Source organism: Pezoporus wallicus, unplaced genomic scaffold (assembly GCF_028554395.1).
Source record: "Pezoporus wallicus isolate ANWC-B61680 ecotype Strahan unplaced genomic scaffold, APGP_CSIRO_Pwel_v1 scaffold_2146, whole genome shotgun sequence".
Taxonomy (NCBI): domain Eukaryota; kingdom Metazoa; phylum Chordata; class Aves; order Psittaciformes; family Psittacidae; genus Pezoporus; species Pezoporus wallicus.
The window spans coordinates 2,956,922-2,979,363 of record NW_026639769.1 but is presented as its reverse complement, the minus strand read 5'-3'; the positions used below and the strand labels follow the sequence as shown (position 1 = coordinate 2,979,363).

Genomic DNA, 22,442 nt, shown 5'->3' with positions numbered 1-22,442 from the left:
GCAGCTCTTATATGTATGAACAACTAAGAGGCACTTCTGTAGTATTTAGCAGAAAACCTTTACATTGCTATCCCATTAGTACTGAGGATGGTAGGGAACATGACTTTGCCCTGAAACAGTGATTGTGGGTTAGCACAGGCATAAATAAGGTTGGATAGAGACAGGTTCAACTCTGTATAAGAACTAATCATTAGACAGTGCTGGCACTAGGGATTTAAATCCTCTCTAGCTTGCAAAAGGCTTTATCCGTTAAACAAAAAGATTTTGAGGTTAAAAGCAGCTGTATTTGGACCTGAAAAATAGAATGAGAAGAGATGGAGAGGCTCAAGAAAGGTGAAGATGCAAGGTAGAAAGGCAAATCTGATGCTGAGGAAAAATTGCATAAGCATAAGGTAATTATGGGAATGACTGATTTAGTGGATAGTAATACTACCTTGGTTTGGTCCTGGCTACACTTGCAGAGAAGCTGAAGGTAGCAAAGGGGGCAGGACTGTTTCAGCTATGTGGGTTGACAACAGTAAATTTCCTAATTCAGATGAGATTTCAGAACATTATGTAGACTTTGAGGTGTTATGGGCTCTAAAATGTAGCAATGAATAACATGAGGCTTTATCCAAGAAAACTTTGCAAGCATGTCAGCTTCTCTAGAGTAAATTAAGTTAATGCTGTGCAACTAATGAAGAATTTTGAAAGCAATCCCAATGTATAATTGAGAATTGAACCTTGCTGCAAGACTTCAATTTTTTTGTAATAAATGTTAACTTGGTGTGCTTGTTGCATCTGCAGTAGAGTTGATTTTCTTCATAGTAGCTAGTATGGGGCTATGTTTTGGATTTGTGCTGGAAACAGTGCTGATAATACAGAGATATTTTGGTTATTGCTGAGCAGAGTCAAAGCCTTTTCTGCTCCTCACCTCACCCCACCACCAGTGGGAAGGCTGGGGATTCACAAGAAGTAGAAAGGGGAAACAGCCGGGAGAGCTGACTGCAACTGACCAAAGGGATATTCCATACCATATGGTGTCATGCTCAGCATATAAAGCTGGAGGAAGAAGAAAGAAGGGAGAGACGTTCAGAGTGATGGCTTTTTGTCTTTCCAAGTAATGGTTACATTTGATGGAACCCTGCTGTCTTGGAGATGGCTGGACACCTGCCTGCCAATGGGAAGTGGTGAATGAATTGTTTTGCTTTGCTTGCATGCACAGCTTTTGCTTTACTTATGAAACTCTTTATCTCAACCCATGAGTTTTCTCACTTATACTCTTCCGATTCTCTCCTGAATCCCACTGCATGGGGATATGAGCAAGCGGCTGTGTGGGGCTTAGTTGCCAGCTGGGATTAAAGCATGACACTTACTAAAATAAGGATATTAACTTAAATAGCTTCCAGTTAATTTCCTTTGTTTCAAAAAGAATGTAGTTACATTAAAAAAAATAATAAATCCCTACTTGTCTGTGTTTATGCATCTGGTGTTTAAAAACAGTGCCAAAGTAGTTTATTCATTGTGCTACCCAAAATGTCTAAAATGAGTACATTGCTGGTTCAGAGCAAATACTAATTATGTTTCAGCTTTTTCTGTGACAAAGATATAAAAAGTTTGATTTAGCTTTTAAAATCTCAGTATTTACTTCTAGTATTGCTGGTTAGTTAATCATTCATATTTCTGTGCTAAATATGAAAATGCTTGGCTCATAAAATGATTCAATCATGTAAGAGCTTTAACTGCAGTGAACAACAAATTCAGAAGCATGTTATGTCAGAAAGGAGGAGGAGGAACTTCTGTTTAGGTCTTGCCTTTACAGGGAAAGGAAACACTGATAGTATCTGTGTAACCTTGCACTGATGAGCGGGCATCACGTTGCTTTGAAAGGATTCATATTTGAGATCTGATGACTAAGTGGTGGTGGGCACAGCTGCTTTAGAATCAGAGATGAAGGAAAGAAGGAAAACAAATCCAGAATTGCTATGTGAAAGCCTTGCTGACATATAATGCTGTCAGAACATTTATAAAGAGCTGAAACCCTATTCAGTGTCAATCAGGTATGTGCTCTAATGAATGAAATCTTTATTATTTTAAATGTTGCCAAAGCTCTGCATTTGATAGCCTCTGGATTTATGAACAATAACCTCTATAAGTAAAATGACATAGTCAAATTTCTGAGAGTTTTTGTTTTGGTTCCAGTGAAAATTTGTTCTTAAAGTCTGACAGTTTATGCAGATTAAATGGTATTTCAGTAGGCTTATGTTTTAAAAATTCTCTGAGGATTTAGAGAAAATTGTGGAAGTTTGCTATTCTTAAGACAAGTCTTAAGAATCTAGTTAGGATTGCTGAACTAAATACAGGAGGAGTATTTTGTACATGCATTTAGGGGTTGGATTTTTTGAGTTTTTTGGGAAATTGCACAAATGAATATGCTAATAAAAGGTAAAAGCCACTGCTTAGCATCATAGTATTTTTTTTGGACCTGATCCAAAACAAATTGGAATTTTTGGCAGTCTCTTCATCGACTTGAGTGGACTTTAGATCAGGCTTTTAAAATTCCAGGTCCCATACTGATAAATGTCTCAGGTTTTGGTCTTACAATAGCTATGTCTACCTAAGTAGTTTTCCCATATTCAGGTTTGCATTCTTTTAATGAGAACTTGAGTTTTGAAAAGACCTCCTAATTAGACAAGAAGATAAAAGCTGATTTCTTAAGTTTGCTTTTGGCAGTGCTAAAAGATACGTTTAACAATAGGTAAAGATTGGACAGCATGTGTGTATATCTTCATCAAACCTATCAGAACCTCTGTCTGAATGCTAGGAAAGACTTTTGGCTAGCAGTGACAAAAATGATCTGGTCTTTTTGTCTTGGAGGTTTTATAAGTGAAGTTTTATTACAGCAAATAAATTTCAATCTGGAGAGAGGATGGGATAAACAGCAAATGATGCAATTTAGACCTTGGAATGGCTGGTAAATGTTCTATTCTTTTGGGGAAAGGGTTCAGCCTTGTCATATGGAGAATGATGCACAGTTCACATTTATGTGCAGAGAAAGTTTTGATAAGGTTGTGAGCTGCATGAGAAACTGCTTTTGAACATCAAATCATTTAGCATTTGATTATGATGTGCTGAGTATTACCAGCAATCTGTTTCCTCATCTGTATCCTTGAAATTCTTTGCTCATCTGTTGTCCCCCCAAGAAGAGGAGAAATCTGAGACCAAAATATGATGCCTTTACTGAAGCAACAAATGCATTTTGTATTCCTAATTTAAAGCTTTAGAACTTGTATTTGCTATTTCAGACCTTTTTCAAAATTCCTCTTTATGTTTGTGAACGAAGTTTAAACATAGAATCACCCCTCTATTGCTATCCTCCTTTTTGTATTTCTTTCTTAACTTCCCTATATCTTTTTAAACAAGATATAACTTACATTTGGTAGACACAGTGACTGTAACACAGTGTTAGAGGAAGACAGCTGTAGTGTCTCCATTCTGACTGGTAACTTTGTGTGTGTGTGTGTGTATGTGTGTAAACAGCTCAGCTTCCTCGGACTTTGACAGGAGAAATAACAATAAAAATCTAAGACCTGGAGGGATAGACTAAATCTGATGCTTCTTTACTGTTGATCTCTTAAGAGCTATGGTTTATGAGAATCAGTTACCAGAGCTTCAAGTATTGCTGGTGAAAGTTGAATTACAACAATTTGTTTGTTGGTAACCTGATAAAATATCGCAGGAAGAAAATACCCATAGTTTTAGAGATGTTCTTAAAATGCTGCAATTGCAGAACTGCTTTCAATAACTCAGCCACTGAGAGTGCCTATGATGATATTCTGGTAAAGAACAGATTAAAATGTATTTTTTAAAACCACTATAAATCCGTGTTAGTGTATTGTCTCTTTAAATACTATTAATTTTAGTTCTGGTTCTTGAATATTGACTTAAAGGTATGAGTGGCAAAGAACTCACAGGGAAAAGGAACGGTGATCCAGGGGACTGAATAAATTTTATGTCCACTATGTTATTGTGCTCTTCTTCAGTTATCTGCAACATGCTTTTGCTAGCAGCAAGAAATATTCACATAGAAGAGTTTGCTGGTCCATTCCTCCAGGGTCAGAAAATATCAAGCTCAGAGAACAGAAATCCCAGACTAATTTCAGCATTTCATTTTCATAAGACTAAGAAAACATTAAAGTTTAGTCTTTATTAATATATAAGATAAATGTCCATCTGCATGAATCAAAAACAGAATTCTGACTACCTCAGTTGAGACAGGGTTTTATTCACAGTGAAAGGCATGTTTTCATGTCCAGGTTAATGATGAGGCAAACCTAGAACAGCTGTTTTTAAGAGACTCAAATGTATACACAAACTTTTGTTACCTGTGAATGATGTTAAACATATCTGATCTGGGATTTCATGCAGCATTATAACAAGGTTTCATAGCTTGAAAGGCAAGAATAAGCAATACTTTGGTTTCTGTGTTATTTCAGTGAATTAGGGATGATGGGGGAAAAGTTATGGCATAATTATTAAATTTTTAAAGAAGCTAGAACTGAATTTTCTGTTAATGTGAAGATGCATTGCAAAATGAATATAAGTGAAATATTTTACATAAATTCCAATAAGGAAACAAACTGACATATCTAAAACCAAAAAAGCAGCTAAAACTGTGCTGCATCTCATCCATATTCATACAGATTTCATTTCTAACTGATTGTAGAAAAAGTTGTTTATTCAGGCTTTATGACTAAAAGACAAAAGTTTGCTTTATGCACTAAAAGGTATGGTAACAATGTAGTAGGTAAGGGAGCTTCATATTTATGAAGTGTGGGTTTTGAATGCTGCGTAGAGCAATATATGAACTGGACATTCCTTGCTGTCATAGTCACACAAACAAAGCAAGTCTCTCATGTCTCCCAAAGTGCAGTTCAACTCAACAGCTTCAGCAGCTGCCTCAGTGGCAATGATGGAAAAGGCATCTTGCATGTGGCATGCTTTTCTTGGACAGACACAGTAGGTTGTCTTGAAAACAGTGCTGCCAAGTGCTGTTAGTTGAAGAGGCTTTGGGCATGTTGCTTAGTAAGACCACTAGTGAAACAGACTATTTTGCTATGTAAGTTAATCCTACAGCATAATAAATTTCATAGTAAAGAGGCTGTCTAGGGAAAGGGAAAAAAAAAGGTAATTTTGTCTGGGGAAGAGATAATGGAGTATGGGATATGGCACATAGCCTTACAGGAAAAAGTATGCTTCAGGCCACCTAGATCTTAAAAAAAATGATTCCCTGGCAGCATGTTTGCAGGAAAGGTTTTCTTATGGCAAAGATAACTGTGGTTATCATTGTTGGTTCTCGGCCTTATAAAGCAAGCGGTCATTTGAGGAGCCTGAGGCATGGTGTGCTCAAGGGAACAGCCAATGCATCATGTCTGCTTAGCCAGGAGAAATTAAATGCTGTATTTGCTGATACATGACAAACAGAAACTCCCACCCTGTGTTTTGGAGCTATAGCAGGTCAGATCCTCTGGTGGTATGGCATTTGCTGCAGAAATAAATGAGTTCATGCTATTTGGGTATATGTCACGTTATCTACCCACCTATATAATCTCGTTGCCTATAGATTGCCATGGGGTCTAGGTTTTAGGGGCAGTTATGAGCTTACTTTATTGTACATTGGCCAAAGAGCTCTTAAATCTCATCACGGGTTTTTATACCTCGTGATGGACAGCTGCTGCCAGGAAAAACTTCTCAACTTTGGTTTCTTCAGAAAGCAAGACAAACTGTCTCTCTACCTGAGACATTAGGAAGTTTCAATTCCTGCTCTATTTCTTATTACCCGATTTACTTGTTTTTCTTCACATATTGACTTTTTTCTTCCCTCCCTTTTCTCTCAGATTTCTGTCTGGCATGAGTGCATTGCTGCTGGCACTGCTCTGTGTGTGCCTGCCATATATTCTCAAAGGCTTGCATGGGGCAACTGCTGTGGGAATAGGGAATAAATGCAGTGGTATTTTAAGACTCTAATTTATTCATTTATAATACAGGAGGTGCTGAATTATAAGAGTAAACAAAATGAACTTGACTTGAGTCAAAGAATCTCAGCTCCTGTGCCAGCTCATGTCTACACCATGCCAATAACTAAGAGACAGTTATTCAGTAACCCTCCAAACTGTGTAGAAGTCCTACTGGGCAAAATGAAGCTATTTATCTATATATGTTTGTCCTTTTTTGTCGCAGATGATTGAGTGTGGTACTGTGTTTCTCAGCAGTTATACAAACTAAAGGTGTCCCTCAATATGATTGGCAAATAGTATCCTTCATAGGTCAATACTGGGATCAGTGCTGTTTCACATCTTTGTCAGTGGCATGGACAGTGGGACTGGGTGCAGCCTCAGCAAGTTTGTGGATAACACCAAGCTGTGTGGTGTGGTTGATACTCTAGAAAGAAGGGATGTCATCCAGAGGAAGCTTGACAGGCTTGAGAGGTGGGCCTATGTGAACTTCATGAAGTTCCACAAGGACAAATGCAAGGTCCTGCACCTGGGCCAGGCCAATCCCAAGCACAAATAGAGGCTGGGTGGATAGTGGTTTGAGAACAGCCCTGAGAAGAAGGACTTGGGGCTGTTGGTTGACCAGAAGCTCAACATGACCTGTCGATGTGCACTGGTATCCCAGAAAGCCAACTGTATGCTGGGCTGCATCAAAAGGAGGATGATGAGGAGGTTGAGGGAGGTGGTTCTTCCCCCTACCCCACTGTCATGAGACCCAATCTGGAGTATTGTGTTCAGCTCTGAGGCTCCCAACATTAGAGAGACATGGACCTGTTGGAGCAAGTCCAGAGGAAGGTCACAAAGGTGATAAGAGGGCTGAAGAACCTCTCCTACGAAGAAAGGCTGAGAGAGCGGGAGTTGTTCAACCTGGTGTTGTTCAACCTGGAGAAGGCTCCAGGGAGACCTTAGACCAGCTTCCAGTATCTAAAGAAAGCCTGTAAGAAATCCAGAGAAGGATATTTTACAAGGGCCTGTAGAGATAAGACAGGGGGTAATGGCTTTAAACTGGAAGATAATAGATTTAGATTAGATATTAGGAGGAATTTCTTCACTGGTGGTGAGATGCTGGAGCAGGTTGCCCTGAGAAGCTGTGGCTGCCCCATCGCTGGAAGTGTTCAAGGCCAGGTTGGATGGGGCTTTGAGCAACCTGCTCTAGTGGGTAGAACTAGATGATCTTTAAGGTCCCTTCTGACCCAAACCATTCTGTGATGATTCTATGAATACAAGCTTTGCTAATGACTAGAAAGTAATGGTGTGGAAGAAGGCTGGAAGGCTCCCATATGCTTATCCTAGGGTACAGTCAGTAAGGGAGAAATAGTGATTGAAGGTGGCAATTCCTCCTGGATCCCTGCCCTTCCGTGCATCAAAGGGAGATGCTTTCTTCATTATTGAAAGTTTTTATTGGACAAGGGGGATATTCTATAGCCTGGCTTCTGCCATGGTACTGCTGTGGATTGAAGCATGATTACAGAATCCTGAGATCCTTGTAATTGTTACTTGTGTAATAGTTGTAATAAATATTTATTTTCTAATGGAGCATGCTAAAATTTTTGCACTGAAATTCAAATATTCTTTTTGTTTGAATACATATTGCATGTCCATGCTGTACTTTGAAGTAATGACATGGAGAGTAAAGGAGCTGAATTTTCTCAGCTTGAGTTTGTGTATTTTAGCAGGATAGTGGCTTTCCATTTGTCTGAATCCCAAGTTTGTGAAACGTAGCTAAAAATGCAAATCTTAGCTTAAATCCATTCTGAGATCTGATAGCATTTTAAGGGTCTACCAATTGAAAGTATAGAGACCACTGCAATCTCTGCAATCTTAACTCTAGTTGGAACTGAGATCAAAAATCTTCCCCAGTGCTAGGCTTACCTTCTAGTGAACTAATCCCATTACAGTATATGCAAGACAGCTATTGTAATGTACCACCAAGTTTTAAAAGCTGGTTGTCTTTTGACAAAACCCACAGCTCTTACCTTCTTGAACAAAGTTGACAAGGTGGCCAGTGTCCATGACCCTTTGATATGCTTCATTCTTTCCAGTACAGGTAAAATGGAATTTCCTCTGTTATGATTATTTCCAGTAGTGGGAAGTTGGGAAGGGACATTTGGAGAGCAAGTATTCCAGCATCCTGCTCAAAGAGAGATCAGGTTGCTCAGGGCCTTTTTCGATCCAGTGGGGTTTTCTTACTGTCTCTAAAGATGGAGATTTCACAGCCTTTTCTGGGCATCCTGTTCCTGTACTTAACTTCCACTGTCGAGAATTTTTTCATATATCCACTGGAATGTCCCTTGTGCTGACTTGTGACTGTAACCTCTTGTCCTGGCTTGTGCACTTTTTCTGAAAAGTCTGGCTTTGTTGTCTTTCTAACTCTGCTTGCACTTAGAGCCCCCTTGTATTCCTCTGGTGGTACAAACCAAGTTCCCTTGGTACCTCTGTGTATGTCATGTATTGAGCCCTGATACATATTTATAAATGTTTAAAATAACCTAGAAGTTGCCAGTGTCCTCAGTAGGACTAAGACAGGCCAATGAGATGCTTATTTTGCTTAATTGTTTCAAAGTGTTCTTGCCTGTGTGCTTTTAATCTGCAGTATTTTCATAGAATCATAGAATGGCTTGGAAGGAACCTTGAAAATCATCCGGTTCCAACCCCCCTGCCACGGACAGGGACACCTTCCAATAAAGCAGGTTTCCTTAAGGCACATCCAACCTGGCCTTGAATGCTTCCAGGGATGGGGAATGCGTAGCTTCTGTGGTCAACCTGTTCCAGTGTCTTGCCACCCCTGCAGTGAAGAATTTCTTCCTAATATCTAATCTAAATCTATCTTTTACCAGTTTAAAGCCATTCCGCCTTGTCCCATTGCTACTTGCTCTTGAAAAAAGCCCCTCTCTGGATTTCTTGTAGGCCACTTTAGGTACTGGAAAGTGGCTCCAAGGTCTCCCCAAAACCTCCTCCTGATGCATTTTCCTGAGAAGAGGTCTTTTTGCCTTTGACCATTGAGAGCAGGCTATTCATTTTGTTGGCATGAGTACAATATCTGAGGTCTGGACAGATAGCTTTGTTTTCATTTTGCTTCCTTATCTGTCCCCTATTTGTTGCATCTAGTCCTTCTCAGGTAATAATAAACTTGTTTACTTATATGCCTTCTGTTGGCAGTATGTGGCACTGCTGTGTTTAATGAGTAATAAGTTTTTCACAAAACTTGAAGCACATGTGCCATGTTATGCATCAGGAATGACTTTCCTTTAATGATCAAATGAGAAAATGATTCAGTTCATTGTTGCAAAGAGTTGTGTAAAATGTAACTTAGCAGAATATTAATAGAATGCTTTACAAGATGACTGACGGGCCTAGGCTATGGGGCAGTAGAGTGCATATTAAAATGAAAGGAAGAACGATTGCACTTTAATCTAAGCCTAACAGAGGAATAGGTCATCTTAATTCTCTATTGGAAAAAAGTCTACTCAAATACATGACTTGCCTAGAAAATTCTAAGCATGTTGTAGTGTATTTTGATGGAAGGGTGCTGAGCACATCCGTCATTCTCTTTCTTTTTTCAGTGTTGCATTTCTCTAGGAAAAGTTATTGTATTTGTACATTTGCAAGTAGGCTCTAAAACATGGCAGCCTGCCCTCTCTACCTATTTTTTCCCCTTTCCAAAATTAAAAAACTTAAATTGGTTATTTCATTCAAGGCTTTTAAAAAGATACTTGGTGTAGGTAATGTGCAATAACTAGCTTTTGAGTTTGTTCAAATAGGTCAGATGGCTTAATTATTTACCCATGTGTCTGTTTGACTATGACATCTAAACCAGCTCTTGTGTCTGATCTGGTGTGTCTTGTATGGTGACTCTCAAGATGCATTGAGTTCAGTATGCAGACCTAAAGACAAAGTTTTTTTGTTTTGTTTTGTTTTGTGTTGTGGAGAACACTGATAACATCACTTTTCTTTTTCTTGCATCCTTACGGATAGTGGTATCAGCCTCTGGGTACTAGAGCCAATGGAACTGTTTTTTCCTATGCCAGATGTGAACCCTGCCCATGGTGTCTTAGATTTGTGAATGGTAAGTGTTACTCAAGGAACTGGACAGAATGGCTATTTACTTAATAATGGCATTTTGGTTGTTGAGTGTCCCGCTAAGCCAAGCTGACTTAATTGGATTGAAACATTTGCAGACTCCCAGAAGACTGTAGCATAAAGATAACAGGTACCTGTTCTGTTTCTATGTCTGTTACAGATCTAGTGCAGTGCTGATAGAGTAGATCTAAATAGTTTTATCTTTACAGTTGAATCTTGCTTTTAAAAAATCTTTCTTCAGAGAAAAAGAGGGTGTTGGGACAGGAGTTCACTTTGTGAAGAAGTTAATTTCTGTTTAATGAATGGTGCTTACAATATGAGGACGGTGTATCAGGATGGAACACATTTATTACCCTGTTGCACTACTTATTGTAATCCTTGGCTCAAATGTGGTTATGCTTTCTTCTGAGGTATTGGTGTTGGAGGAGCCTTAAATATTAAGATCCAGTTACCTCAATCTGCAGTCCTTCTTTAAGGCATAGAACTTCACAGTCCATCAGTCAATTTTTAGGACCTTCTGAGTAATACTGTATAAATTCAGCAGTCTCACTTTACTTGTGAGGCTCTGGGCTTCCCATGCTACGTTGTGTGGGTATGAGGAAATGAGAACAACTTGATCTCATGAAGATCCATGCTCTACTGGGGCTAAACTATTTCTTCTACCCAAGTTAATTATCTTAAGATAATGCTGTTATTTTTTTCACTATATTGCAGTCTGCTGAAGACCATAAGTACAGTTTTCTTTAACCTCCTGGAACCCACGGTCCCTTCTCTTGTAAATAACTCATGCATGAGCAGCCTGTTTTTGAGGAAGGCTGTACTGACTTCATGCTCACCTCGACTCCTCCCTCTAATACAAACTCTACTCTTGCTTCTCGTAACTTCTGTGTATGTTTCTAAATCCTTTATGTAGCGCTTTGGAGACAGTATGTCCTGCTAAACACACAGTTATCCTGCATACCACACTAGTGCATTACCTCTATAGAAAAATATGACCTAAATCCCTGCTGATTTCAGTTTATAAGATTGTGCAGTACCAGCTCTGTGTTCTCTCTGCTTCTACAGCTTACATGCATACAATTTCCAAATGTCTGAGGGAAAATATGCAACCAGTTGCCTGCCACAAGAACTGTTGTAGTATCACAGGAATGTCTCTAGCTGACTAGAACAGAGATGTCCTGTTCTAGTCCTTCCCTCCAAAGGGCTTGGGGTTACCCTGCACTGTGTGCCCTTCCAAGGGGGGCCGAGGGATGCAGTTGGCACAGTCAGCTCTTGCTGGACACTCCAGATGCTCCTGCAGAGTGTCCACATGCACTTCAATACACACAACCTCTAAGACTGCAAATGGTATACAGCTTTACCCATGCAGAACCTTTAAATGTATTTTGAATTCAGTGTGCTCTGCTCGCTGGGCCCATTCATAGTAACCACTGAAAATAGTTTTAGGATCATTTCTTAGTTCCATTGTTTGCTGCTTAAAAATTATTTGGGCTACCCCACCATTATGGTGGAGTGAAAGCACCTTTGAGATTTTCAGTGCTTTTTGCAGTGAAAATTGAAAGATGCTTGGTTTCTTTTAGTGAAGCATCTGGCTGGAGCAAATGAAGCATGCAGATTGTGTGAGGAGTGAGGTCAAATTCTCCTCCTTTGCATTGGAGTTCCAGTCCAACAACTGCTGGACATAAACAGCTGCTGAGATATCTCGTTTTCCTGTTTCCCACAAAGGAAAAAACAGCAGCTGGGTCTGAAGTGCCTCAACTGATTTAGGCGTGTTCCTGGTTATTTCTACAGATAGATACCTTCAGTTTCATCGACAGAATGCAAAGTAAGAAGGAAGGATGGACAGTAAACTATACACTTTATTCAAAAATACTATTTCTTACATGTTTTGTTAATGCTTCTACCCTCACTCCTGGCCTTAGAGAAGAAAAATGTGTCAATGACCCAAGATGGCATACTAGGAATTGCATCTGGCTGAAAATTTTTTTGGGACAGGGAGATTTCTGGTACTTCAGCAAACCTGTGGTTTAATCTTCCTCATCTTGCTTTATGGTCATGGGAGGTGGAAAAAGGTAAGAATATTTAGCATCAATACACTGGCCACTTCTGGAATTAACTAAGCTGTGGGTGTCTTTTAAATTATCCTGTGATTTTTCTTGTTAAGATCTTACTACCATCTGTAAAAGTACACTACAATATCAGTTCTGGGGGCTGGAATTTTCTGTTTTGGAAAAAGAATTGTTTTGGATTGCAAGCTGTGGGAGGGCTGCATGTCTGTCTTCAAAGCTGAAATGAACTGCAGATGAAACCCTTACTGAAAAATAAATAAGAAATATTTTTAAATGCTACTGTAAAACTAACACTTCCGAGACAGGGGCTATGTATTAGGAGCATGCTTTTTGTCAGCTCTTCTTTTTATTTTTGGTTTTTTTCTCCCTTAAATAATTTGGATGTACATAAATCTGGCAAAGATTATTTGCTGTGAGCAGATTAAGGTGTCTGGTTTGATAGCTGATTCAGATGGGAGGAAGTATGGAGAGCAGTTGAGATGCAGATGGAGAGTGGCAGGAAATCATATAACTTCCAGACCTTGTGAAATCGCGCAAGTTCTGTGTTGTCAGCTTTGGAAATCAGCATTTTGCAGTTTCTGCATTTATAATGGCTCTGTTCAGAGGTGCCATATTCAGGGACCTCTCAGTGATGAAGTTGCATTGCTTACTGACATCCGTTACATGTCTTCCTCCTTTGTGATGAGGCATGTGCAGTGGAATTCTGGGTTTGTAAGGAGATGGGGGTGTGTTTGTGTGTTTGTGTGTTTTTAAAATATCTGCTGTTATATGTTCATGTTGATAAAGGGAAGGCTGAAGTAGTACACTTGTAGTGAGAGCAGGAGGTAATGAGTTCTTATAAAGAGAATTGATTTCTTAGGGCACTCACCCCATAGTTATGGATCACAGGGTAATTTTGCCTCTGACATAGAGCAGTTTTATCCTGGTTGTAATGAGCTACTTGTGTTAAGATCCAAGTTGTCACCTGCATCTTTGTTTCACACTTCAAGTGATTCATTTTGTTTTGTTTTCATTTTATAAGGGAGTCTAAGCTTAACATGCTTCTTAGTCTTGATTTTTAAGGAAGTTCTAGAAAGCTTTCTTTTTCTTAAAGGTAGTAAATTTGTACACATTGACTGTTTTAGTGCATTTGGTATGTAATCTGTTTTAACAGGATCTTTTTATATTTTCTCATTTAATGATTCCTTTTTTTTTCTTTTATAGAAAAGACTTAATACAGTACTTTCTTACTTTTTAATTCAAATTTTTATACCTTCCCACCTTAGGATGAATATTTAAACAGCAGTCTTCAGTCTTGCTTCAAAATGTCCCTGTGTGCATCCTCTCACAAGGATTTTTCTCAGTTGCTGCCACTTCAGGATATTGGAGGCAGTAAGACAGAAATTAAAATCTCACCTGCTAGCATCGTCTCTCCAGCTCCCTACAGTTGTAATCAGCCCACACTGACAGCAGAACACAGTCCAGTCTATATTCCCTCATCTTACATGGAAAGCAGACATGACTATTCTGCAATGGCATTCTGCAGTCCTGCTATGATGAATTACAACATTTCCAGCAATTTTGGTGATTCGGAGACTGCATCCACAAGGCAAACGTCAAGCCCCAGTGTGTTATGGTCTGCTCCCAGCCATCGCTCCCCTCTGACACTACACTGTCAGTCATCGCTTCTGTATGCAGAGCAACCGAAGAGTCCATGGTGCGAAGCAAGACCAATGGAGCCTCTTCTACCTGTGACCAGGTCAGTGCTACTCACTTCCTTAAAACTTTGCTGAAAAGTATTTACTGTTTCTTTAGTTCTTTTAAGTCTTTTCTTTTTACATTTGACTTCTCTGTGCTGGTCTCTCTGAAAAACAATACAAAATAAACCCTCCACCAAATACCAAATCAGACCTGGGTTTTGTAGGCTTTTTTACATGTAACTGCTGAAATTGGATTATTTTTTTTTCAATAGCTCCTTAGACAACTGCACACCAAACAAAAGTTCAAGACAACTAGGTACTAATTTGTGATATAAAAATGACTTTTGCTCTGGCAAATTAAGAAGTCCTTTGAGTGAAAGAAGTAAAGATTCATTCTTTTTTCCTTTCCATGCAATGTTGTTTGTATTTCATTTTATCTGGATTTTTTTTTACTGCATCTAATAGTTCTGAAGGCTTTTCATGAACTTACAATTCAAGGGAAATGTTTTCTTGATTTATTTTGGTTTTAGTATTAACAGTCCCATAGTAGCATGCACCACATTCAAAGTGATACTGCTACTGAAAAATTCTGACACTTTCTTGTTGCTCTTCTCAACTGACTTTATAAAGGCATTGTGAACAGCAGATTCATAGCCTAATTTTTAAGATGTAAAGAAAATGTATTTGCAAAAACATGTTCCCATTCTGCACATTTACTCATATTACGAACCATAAGCCATGTGTAGATCATCAATAGATGAACTCTATTCATTGGCGCAACAGCTATTGGATGGATAAAATCTCAGGGTGTTGGGGGTGCTGTTTCTGTTTTAGCAGCTGTGCGTTTATTCAGGGCTCCTATTTAACTTCAGCAGTCATTGTGAGTATGAAAAATAGTGCGTTCTGGCAACAGTTTTAGTTCAATTTGTAATAAAAGATTGGTGCTATTTTTGTGACTACCCACTTTCCTTCTGCAACGGGTGGGCTTTATATTGTCTGCACAGGGCTCAGGCGTGAGATCTATTCTACTTCTGACTTGTAGGCTGCACATATCTTAAGCCTGGTCACTGGACTATTCTGTATTTGGAGTCAGCAGAGAGTAGCAGGCAGTTCTGCAGTGCAACTGCTTGAAGTGCAGGCATGTGGACTGGGAGGGGCCGTTATGGTAGCACTTCCATAAGAATTCCCCTAGCAGGTCTAATGCAAACAGGGCTAACATCCGCACTCGTCCTGCTTGCATTAATATGTCAAAACTTTGTCAGCCCTGGGAAGGCTGTGGTAGGTTAATGTTTGAAGCAGTCCGGATGGTGGGACAGCAGCTGGGAAAACCCGGGAGCAAGAGCACATCATCTGATGCTCTACACTGTGCTCTCTGAATAGGCAGAAGGGAAGCCAAACCTGTCACACTGGAGCTTAAGTAAGTTTTCTGCCAATTGTAAAGATCCTTCTGGACTACACTTGTAGCTGATGCTGACCTAACTAAGAGGAGAAATCGATGAAGTCTAGAGTCTAAATTTAGGAATGATCTATGAATGATCTTTGTTGTTCAGCAGCAAGTAACTACTGTGTTGCTTGGGAGCTGGACCTTCTCAGGGCTTCATTTGTCTCAGCATGATGCATTTTCATCTCCCATGTGTGTACAGAAGTTGTAAAAAAAGAAAAAATATTAATTTGACATGGAAACACAAAAAGCAAGAGCTGTATTTCCCTTATTGGGGATATCTGTTCTGAAATAAAGCTGTAAAGAAAAAACCAAAAACCCTGTGTTTCCTTTTGCTTTATCCCTTGGTGACATCTTAAATTAATGTCATGAACACTATATTTATTATCACGGGAACAATGACTGTGACCCCAGAGATTTGTAGGTTATACCTTAAAGGAAGGGTTCTTGGGATTGAAACTTAAAGGAATAGCTCTATGAGAAGGGAGAGACTAAGGCTGTAAAATGTAATTTTTAAAGTGTTGTAGTTTGAGAAAAGGGATTTTGTTTAAAAAATGAGTAAGAAAGCATTGCTACGTATTTAAGTCTGTTACACAGTTCATTTTACCTTTCAAAATGAAGCAAGAGTCTCACAGTGAGTGGAGAGTATTTTCCCTGGGTGTAAAATTCTGTTAATGTTAGCTAAACTAATGTGATCTACTTTGCTAAAACTGATCACTGTGTAATTTGGATCTCCTTGTACATGAGCTTAAAATAAGGGAATGCTGTGAATTCAGGTTCCTCTTCTCACAAATAGGTGCATTACATGAATTCAAAAGGAATGTATTTAACTTTGTGAATGCAAATGTTATACAGTGTAGTGTTACTTTGCACCAATAGTTCAGAAAAATGAATTGTATTTCTTATAAAAATAGTCATGAAGATAAAAGGAATGTGACAGACTACTTTAAAACATAATTACACTGAAATTTATTTCTGCCTTCGTCCTCTAAACAAAAGGTTTTAATTAAAGAAATCAAAAGTTTATATTCAAAATGAAAAGAAAGATTGCTTTCTAAAAAGCATTAGGAAACTTTAATGAAGTTGCTGGTGTGATATTTCTGGAACTTAATTTGTTCTTTTTTCCTATTATTTTTCTTGTGCTTCTGATCAATTGCAGCTACAGTGTGTAAGTAAAGGGGTTTGGGTACATAGGCTAGTAATACGTGCTTACTTAGAATTATTTAATAACTTTGTCTTGTTCCCTATGCACTCATATTTTATTTTGCTTAAACTTTGGTCTGAAGCCATAATTATTTGTGTTATTCTCTTATGCCTCTTTTTTTAAATTGTGTTCATTCTGTAGAAGCAGTTGAAAGTATCTTGAAGTGTCTTTGAGGTGATGGATTGGCATCTCTTTTATAGTGGAATAGTTACAGAGATTAAGGAAAAATGTCTCTTAATTTTGAGATATCTATGTCCTGATTTTCAGCATAATAATGTTTGGAGCATAGCAGAACTTGTGCTTTGGAGAGATAAATACTGACAGTTGTGTGGTATTAACAATTCTAGAAGTTATACTGGGGGGAGTCTCTAGAAAACGAGGAAGATAAAGACTGAAAAGTATTCTTCAGCTGTTTTTACCTATCATCTGACACATTCTGGGAGAAGGGAAAAGCCTTCTTCAGTCCTACAGCTTTGGCTGGTATGAGATTGGATTATCTTCAGGCACTGAATGAGAAATTTTTAAGTTAGAAATGTTTTTTCTCAGTGGTTTGGTTGTTTGTTTTTGTTTTTCTTTCTCTCTTTCGTTTTATACTATAGAGTAGTTTAAGTTTTTTAAAAAACTGGCAGACAACAAATGCCGTGAGCAAATGTAGCTACTTTCTGGGTCAAATCCTTGTCATCCTTTTCCATTTTTAATAATATGTTGGATTTATGTTCAAGTTTTCCAGGTATGGCACGCACAAAACACGTGGCAAAGCTAGAGGTAATCAGGAGACATGATAGATACTGAATAACATAAATGGTCTTGCTAATCCCTTCTCCTTTAGGGTAATCATCCTGCCACTGTTGATGACTAGTAGGAAATCACTGACCTGTTACTTTAAAAAAATTCTTTATTGTTTTTATGGAAATGTAACATCTCTATATAGAAACCATGATCATAAAATAGAAAGGAGTATTAGGAGGTATAAAGCAAACGTATGTGGTTCCTCGGAAGCAGCCAGGGAACATCCCCCATTGCCCTGCATCCTTTGGCGCAGGAGCTTTGTGGGCATCCAGCCAGCTACGGCCAGTTATTCTGGAGGACCTGGCAATTCAGTCATCTCCTGAGCATGCTGGAGTGTGCCAGTCCCAGGAGCACCTCCCAGGGAATTGATCTCTAACCTGCTCCGGTTCTCTGTTGTGTGGATACACTGTTTGATTGTACACTTCCTAGGGTAAAGAATGTGTACCTTAAAGCTCTCATCTATTTCCTAGTTCTGTTGCCCATAAAGACAACAGTAACAAAATGACTGGGTTTGAACCTCCTGCTGTGCTGCTGCAGCTATCAGAGATGAGTAGATTTGATGCTCGTTTGGCCTGCAGGAGGAATTCACTCCAGATTGTTGCTTTGTGTGCAAGCTGTGTGCCATAACCTGTGGAAGTCACACAGCTTGCATATGTGCAGGGTGACTGTCGTTAAACTTTTAGGCAGGGAAAGAAAAAGTGTTTTTAAAACAATTGTCATGACTGGAAGGTGGAAAGCAACACTCCTCAGTGAGATGTTGCAGTGTGTGCTTTTTCTTTATTTTCATCCATAACATCTTGATGCTTTAACAGTGGCAATAATCATTGCTCTCTACAGCATATCAATCAGTCGCTGAGGTACTCTCTAGATAATTTTGATTTTCTGGCTCTCATGGTTGGATCATGATTTCCAAGCAGAGCTTAAAAACATACCTCATTTGCTAGTGTGAAATGCCGAATTACTTTTTCTTCCAAATACAGGAAAACAGAAAGGAATAACAATGCTTTTTCCTCCTTGCATTAACAGCATATTAGGTGTGTGTGATACAGTCCCTTTATTCTAAGGGGAGTTCCCCACACTAGTCTTCCTAGCATGGCAGAAGGGAAAATAATTAGTGATTCAACAATCCATTAACAGGGCTCTGTGTGTAGTCAAAGACGGGGAACATGAAGGAACATTATTTAAAAGCTTGCAGTAACTTAATGAAACAACAAATACCATATTTTTTCTGTTTGGAATTTGCTCAGAGAACCACCTTTCTTCTTTTCCAGACTTTCTACTAGGAAATCGAGCACATTCTCCTCAAATACTTATAAACTTGGTGATATTTATTTGGCACATGGGTGTGTTTGTCCTTATCTTCTCTCATGAATCCAGCACAAAGTCTATGTTAGTTAAAGTCTCTTTGATAGCATTTTCAGCGTGTTTCTACTGCTCTGTTTAAACTTGCTCTTGTTAGTGAATAGGTTTCTTCTGCCTTGGCAATGTGCTTTAGAAGTCATAAACCATGCTCCCTGCTGTCTTATCCAAACTTACATTTCTTCTCTTTCATAAACCATCTGGAAGTTGGGATGCGAAAAATTCTAGAGTTTCTAACTTCTGCCTCTGTGTTTAAGTTTATACCAAAAAATTGATTCTCAGGTTTCTTTTGTCAAACTGCTACTGTGCATTTGCATATGACACTATTTTCTCTTTGTCTTGGAACCATTTACTATTGGATTTTATGATCTTAAATGTCTTTTCCAACCAATAATGCTATGGTTCTGCAAAGGTAAAACATGCCAAAACCACCAAGAAAATGAGGCCCTGATAAAAAAGTACAGTGGATGTGCTTCCTATAAATAAAAACCTCTCCACTGGTAATCTAAGTTCCTTTCCTCTGTTGTTTTTTTACAGGATCTTGTTGTCAGGAATTGGCTGTTATTTCATGTGTCTATCCTGTTCTAATTTTAATCCAGTTGCTAAGAATAGTTCCATTAAGTTGTAGCTATTTGCACACTTTAAGAATGCATATGTATTACTAATTTATATGGAGCATTTTTTCTTTTGATGTATGAAAGTATTTTATTAATTGTGTTTTTCCATTCTTCTTGTATTCAGACTACCTTTTACTTGGCATTAGGGTGATCAGTGTGGGTTGTCACTTTGAACAGAAAGCTTTATCTAACATTGTGACTTCATCTTGTAGCCTGAGATTCACATCTCAAGATATTTGTCTCCAGCATCTCATTGAATGAACAAAGCCTCATTTAAAGGATGACATACTTGAAACTGGTTATGTGTGTATTGCTCCATCTAGAATTTTGCCTTGCAAACAGTACAGAGCAATTGCTCCTCTGCCTGTGGTAGCCTTTATCATGTCTGACTGAGCTGTCTGAGTTCACACTTTATGCAAAGCTTCCCAAAGGCAAAGTCCACTTGGTTTGCAAATTCCTTTTTTCCCAGAGTTCATGTGAATAACACATCAGCAGTCCAGTTTCATGCCTGTAAGTATTTTAAAACTTCATAGTTTCTCAACATTGAAAGCTCTGGGAATCAGACTTTATGCTTTAAATAACCATAGCAGAAAAAGGCTTATCCTGTGAAACACTATCCTGTGTTCAGTAATAAGAAGACTTTATAAAGGGAGAATAGACGACAATGGAGAATAATGATACTATTTGCAATGTAGATTAATTTTTTCCTCTTTTGTAACAGATTTTTTTTTTTTCTGTCAGAGAAACGTTGAAAAGAAAAACTAATGGCAATGACTGTACAAGCCCAGTTGCAAATACTCCTGGCTCAAAACGGGATGCCCACTTCTGTGCAGTCTGCAGTGACTATGCTTCAGGATACCACTATGGGGTCTGGTCATGTGAAGGCTGCAAAGCATTCTTTAAAAGAAGTATTCAAGGTAGGACTATCAGTTTTTGATAACTTCGCTCAAAAATGTTGTTTCAGGGTTGCAGTGGTTGATCTAGTAATGAGTTGACCAAAAATCCTGGCATGTGGTGCTGCAAGCTGAAAAACAGAGCAACACATGATTTAAATAACTTATCTTTTGGCTGTTATCAAGAAACATTACAAAGTGAGCAACTGATTTCTTTAGAGAAGAGGTGGAAAACACAGCATGGGAAGGTCCTGCAGCAAAAGCCTCAGTGGGATGGCACTGCAAACCTGTGAATCTGATTGCGGTTTGTGTCCCAGAGTAGATACAGTAATTGTGAATTTTTTATAATAAACACAGAGTAGGTAAATATCTGGAGTCTTTGCTAGACAGGAGCTATTCCTGACTAGAGCGTGTTGCCTGGAGCTGTTGAGTCATAGCACATGATACCTACACAACATGTAGGATATAAAAATATGTGGAGCAACTATTAGGTACAAAAATGATTTTTGTTATTTCTCAGCCCTCCACCCCTGAGAGCCTACACTGCAGGATTTCTTCCACTGCCAGATCTCTCCAAGATTTGTACCTCAGGGTTTTAATCCTTAAGTATTTGGTATTTAGTTCAAATTTGTTGAGTGGCTGCAGTATGAAGTAAATGTAGGTCTCCATGTTTGTGATCATAGCCTATGGGCAATGATTTATGCACTGTATTGGAGCTTTGGACCTCTTCATTTCTTGAACCATAGCTCTAGTTAACATGTTATTTGGCCTCGCTTGGCGTCTGTTGGTGGAAACTTACTTGGATTGACACTGGATACTACATGCCGATACTAACAGCAAATCCTGTCATTTTTCAGTTTATAATGTTCCTTTCCTCTTCTGCACACAAAGCCTTTAGCAATCTTGAGGTTTTTTGGGTTTCGGCTCAATATGGCAGAGTTGGTGTCACCATTAGTATCAATTTTAATTCAAAACTTGTTTGGCTTTTCAATTTATTGTGCAAGTTCTGCATGGATGAATAACAACTTCTATACACTAGTGCAGGTACTTTCGATTTCTAAAATAATTGAAGAGAACTTTGTCTTCCATTTGTCACAAATGAATTTGATCTCAGAGTGTTTTCTGTCAGGAAAATTATTTGCTTGCTCTGGGTTGCTCACATGTGCTTTGGCCATGAACAAGGTACCCATTGCGGCCCTTTGTACATCTTCATGTCCTCTGTCAGGTAACGTTTGCTTGTAATTCAAGTAAATGAAAGTAAGTTCTTGGCATAAAACACTAGCAAGCACTCGGTTGTAGCTGTTGTTATGAGGGGTAGTGCTTATAAAACCAAAAATCTTCTGGGCCTACTTATAGACCAAAACATTGGGCCAGTATCTAATTAAAATTACATGGTATGACTGAGCAACTGTGTGTGGTCTCCTCTGCTTGCCCAAGTTTGTACTGTAGTGTATTTGTCCCACATTCCTGAACATCTTCCTGCAGGCTGAATTATCCCAAGGTCACAGGAGATTTAGACCAATTTATACTCCTGTGTGCTTGGGTTATAGTGCAACAGAAAGCTTCTTCTTCCTTTACCCCGCATGTTGTGTGAAGAGTGATAAACAGTAATTTGTTTTTCAGTCATATCTGCCAGTAAGAAATGGGACAAACTGTAACCTGATCTTTTTAAAATTGCCAGTTCAAAAATTCAAGGTTAAAATTATTTTAATTTTGCAAAGAAATAGTCACAATGGTTCAGTTAAACAGTTACTCTTGGGGACATGAACTCTTGGACTTCCATCAAGTAAAAAAAAAGCCTCTAGTAATGCTATCTTTGCCTAATCTGTTCTTAAAGCTTGAAAAAATAACTTTAAAACCCACAAGCTGAGAGAAGTAAGAACTCTAAATGTGTGAATATTTTTTTCATCCTTTGCAGTATTTGGCAGGAGGTTATTTGACTGTATTTACACCTAGCGCACCTCCCAGTTTACAGTAATAAAACTTTGGGACCAGATTACTGATTAATGAAATACAATAACGTAAAGGAATTTGGGTAGGGGTGACATGAGGTGGGAGAAAAGGAGAAGAGAACAGAAGAGGCTGTAGTGGAAACTAGTAATAGTAAGAGAAACACTTGTCCAGATTATCTATAAGTTATACCTTCTGCTTGTGCTTTTCTTTGTACAAATCAGTACAAGTCATTTTAAACTAGTCTTCTTTCTATCTTGAGCTGCTTTTTAAATTAACTTTGATCCAGAGTCAATCCTCCAAAGGCTTCTTCATTCCTGGAACTCACC

The 22,442-nt window shown here is 38.6% G+C and overlaps 1 protein-coding gene across 2 annotated transcripts in view; it reads left to right on the top strand.

Annotated features, from left to right (window-relative positions):
• The first annotated feature begins 1,293 nt into the window (after positions 1-1,293).
• ESR2 (estrogen receptor 2) overlaps positions 1,294-22,442 on the top strand; it is a 43,947-nt gene continuing 22,798 nt past the window's right edge. The window contains exons 1-3 of one of the 2 annotated variants that reach the window (XM_057416138.1): positions 1,294-2,039; positions 13,447-13,919; positions 20,012-20,187. In XM_057416138.1, the coding sequence (XP_057272121.1) occupies positions 13,486-13,919; positions 20,012-20,187 (610 nt within the window). In that variant the 5' untranslated portion in view covers positions 1,294-2,039; positions 13,447-13,485. Of the gene's footprint in view, positions 2,040-9,964; positions 10,099-13,446; positions 13,920-20,011; positions 20,188-22,442 lie in introns of those variants that run through there. The other variant, XM_057416137.1, reaches the window with a different exon arrangement.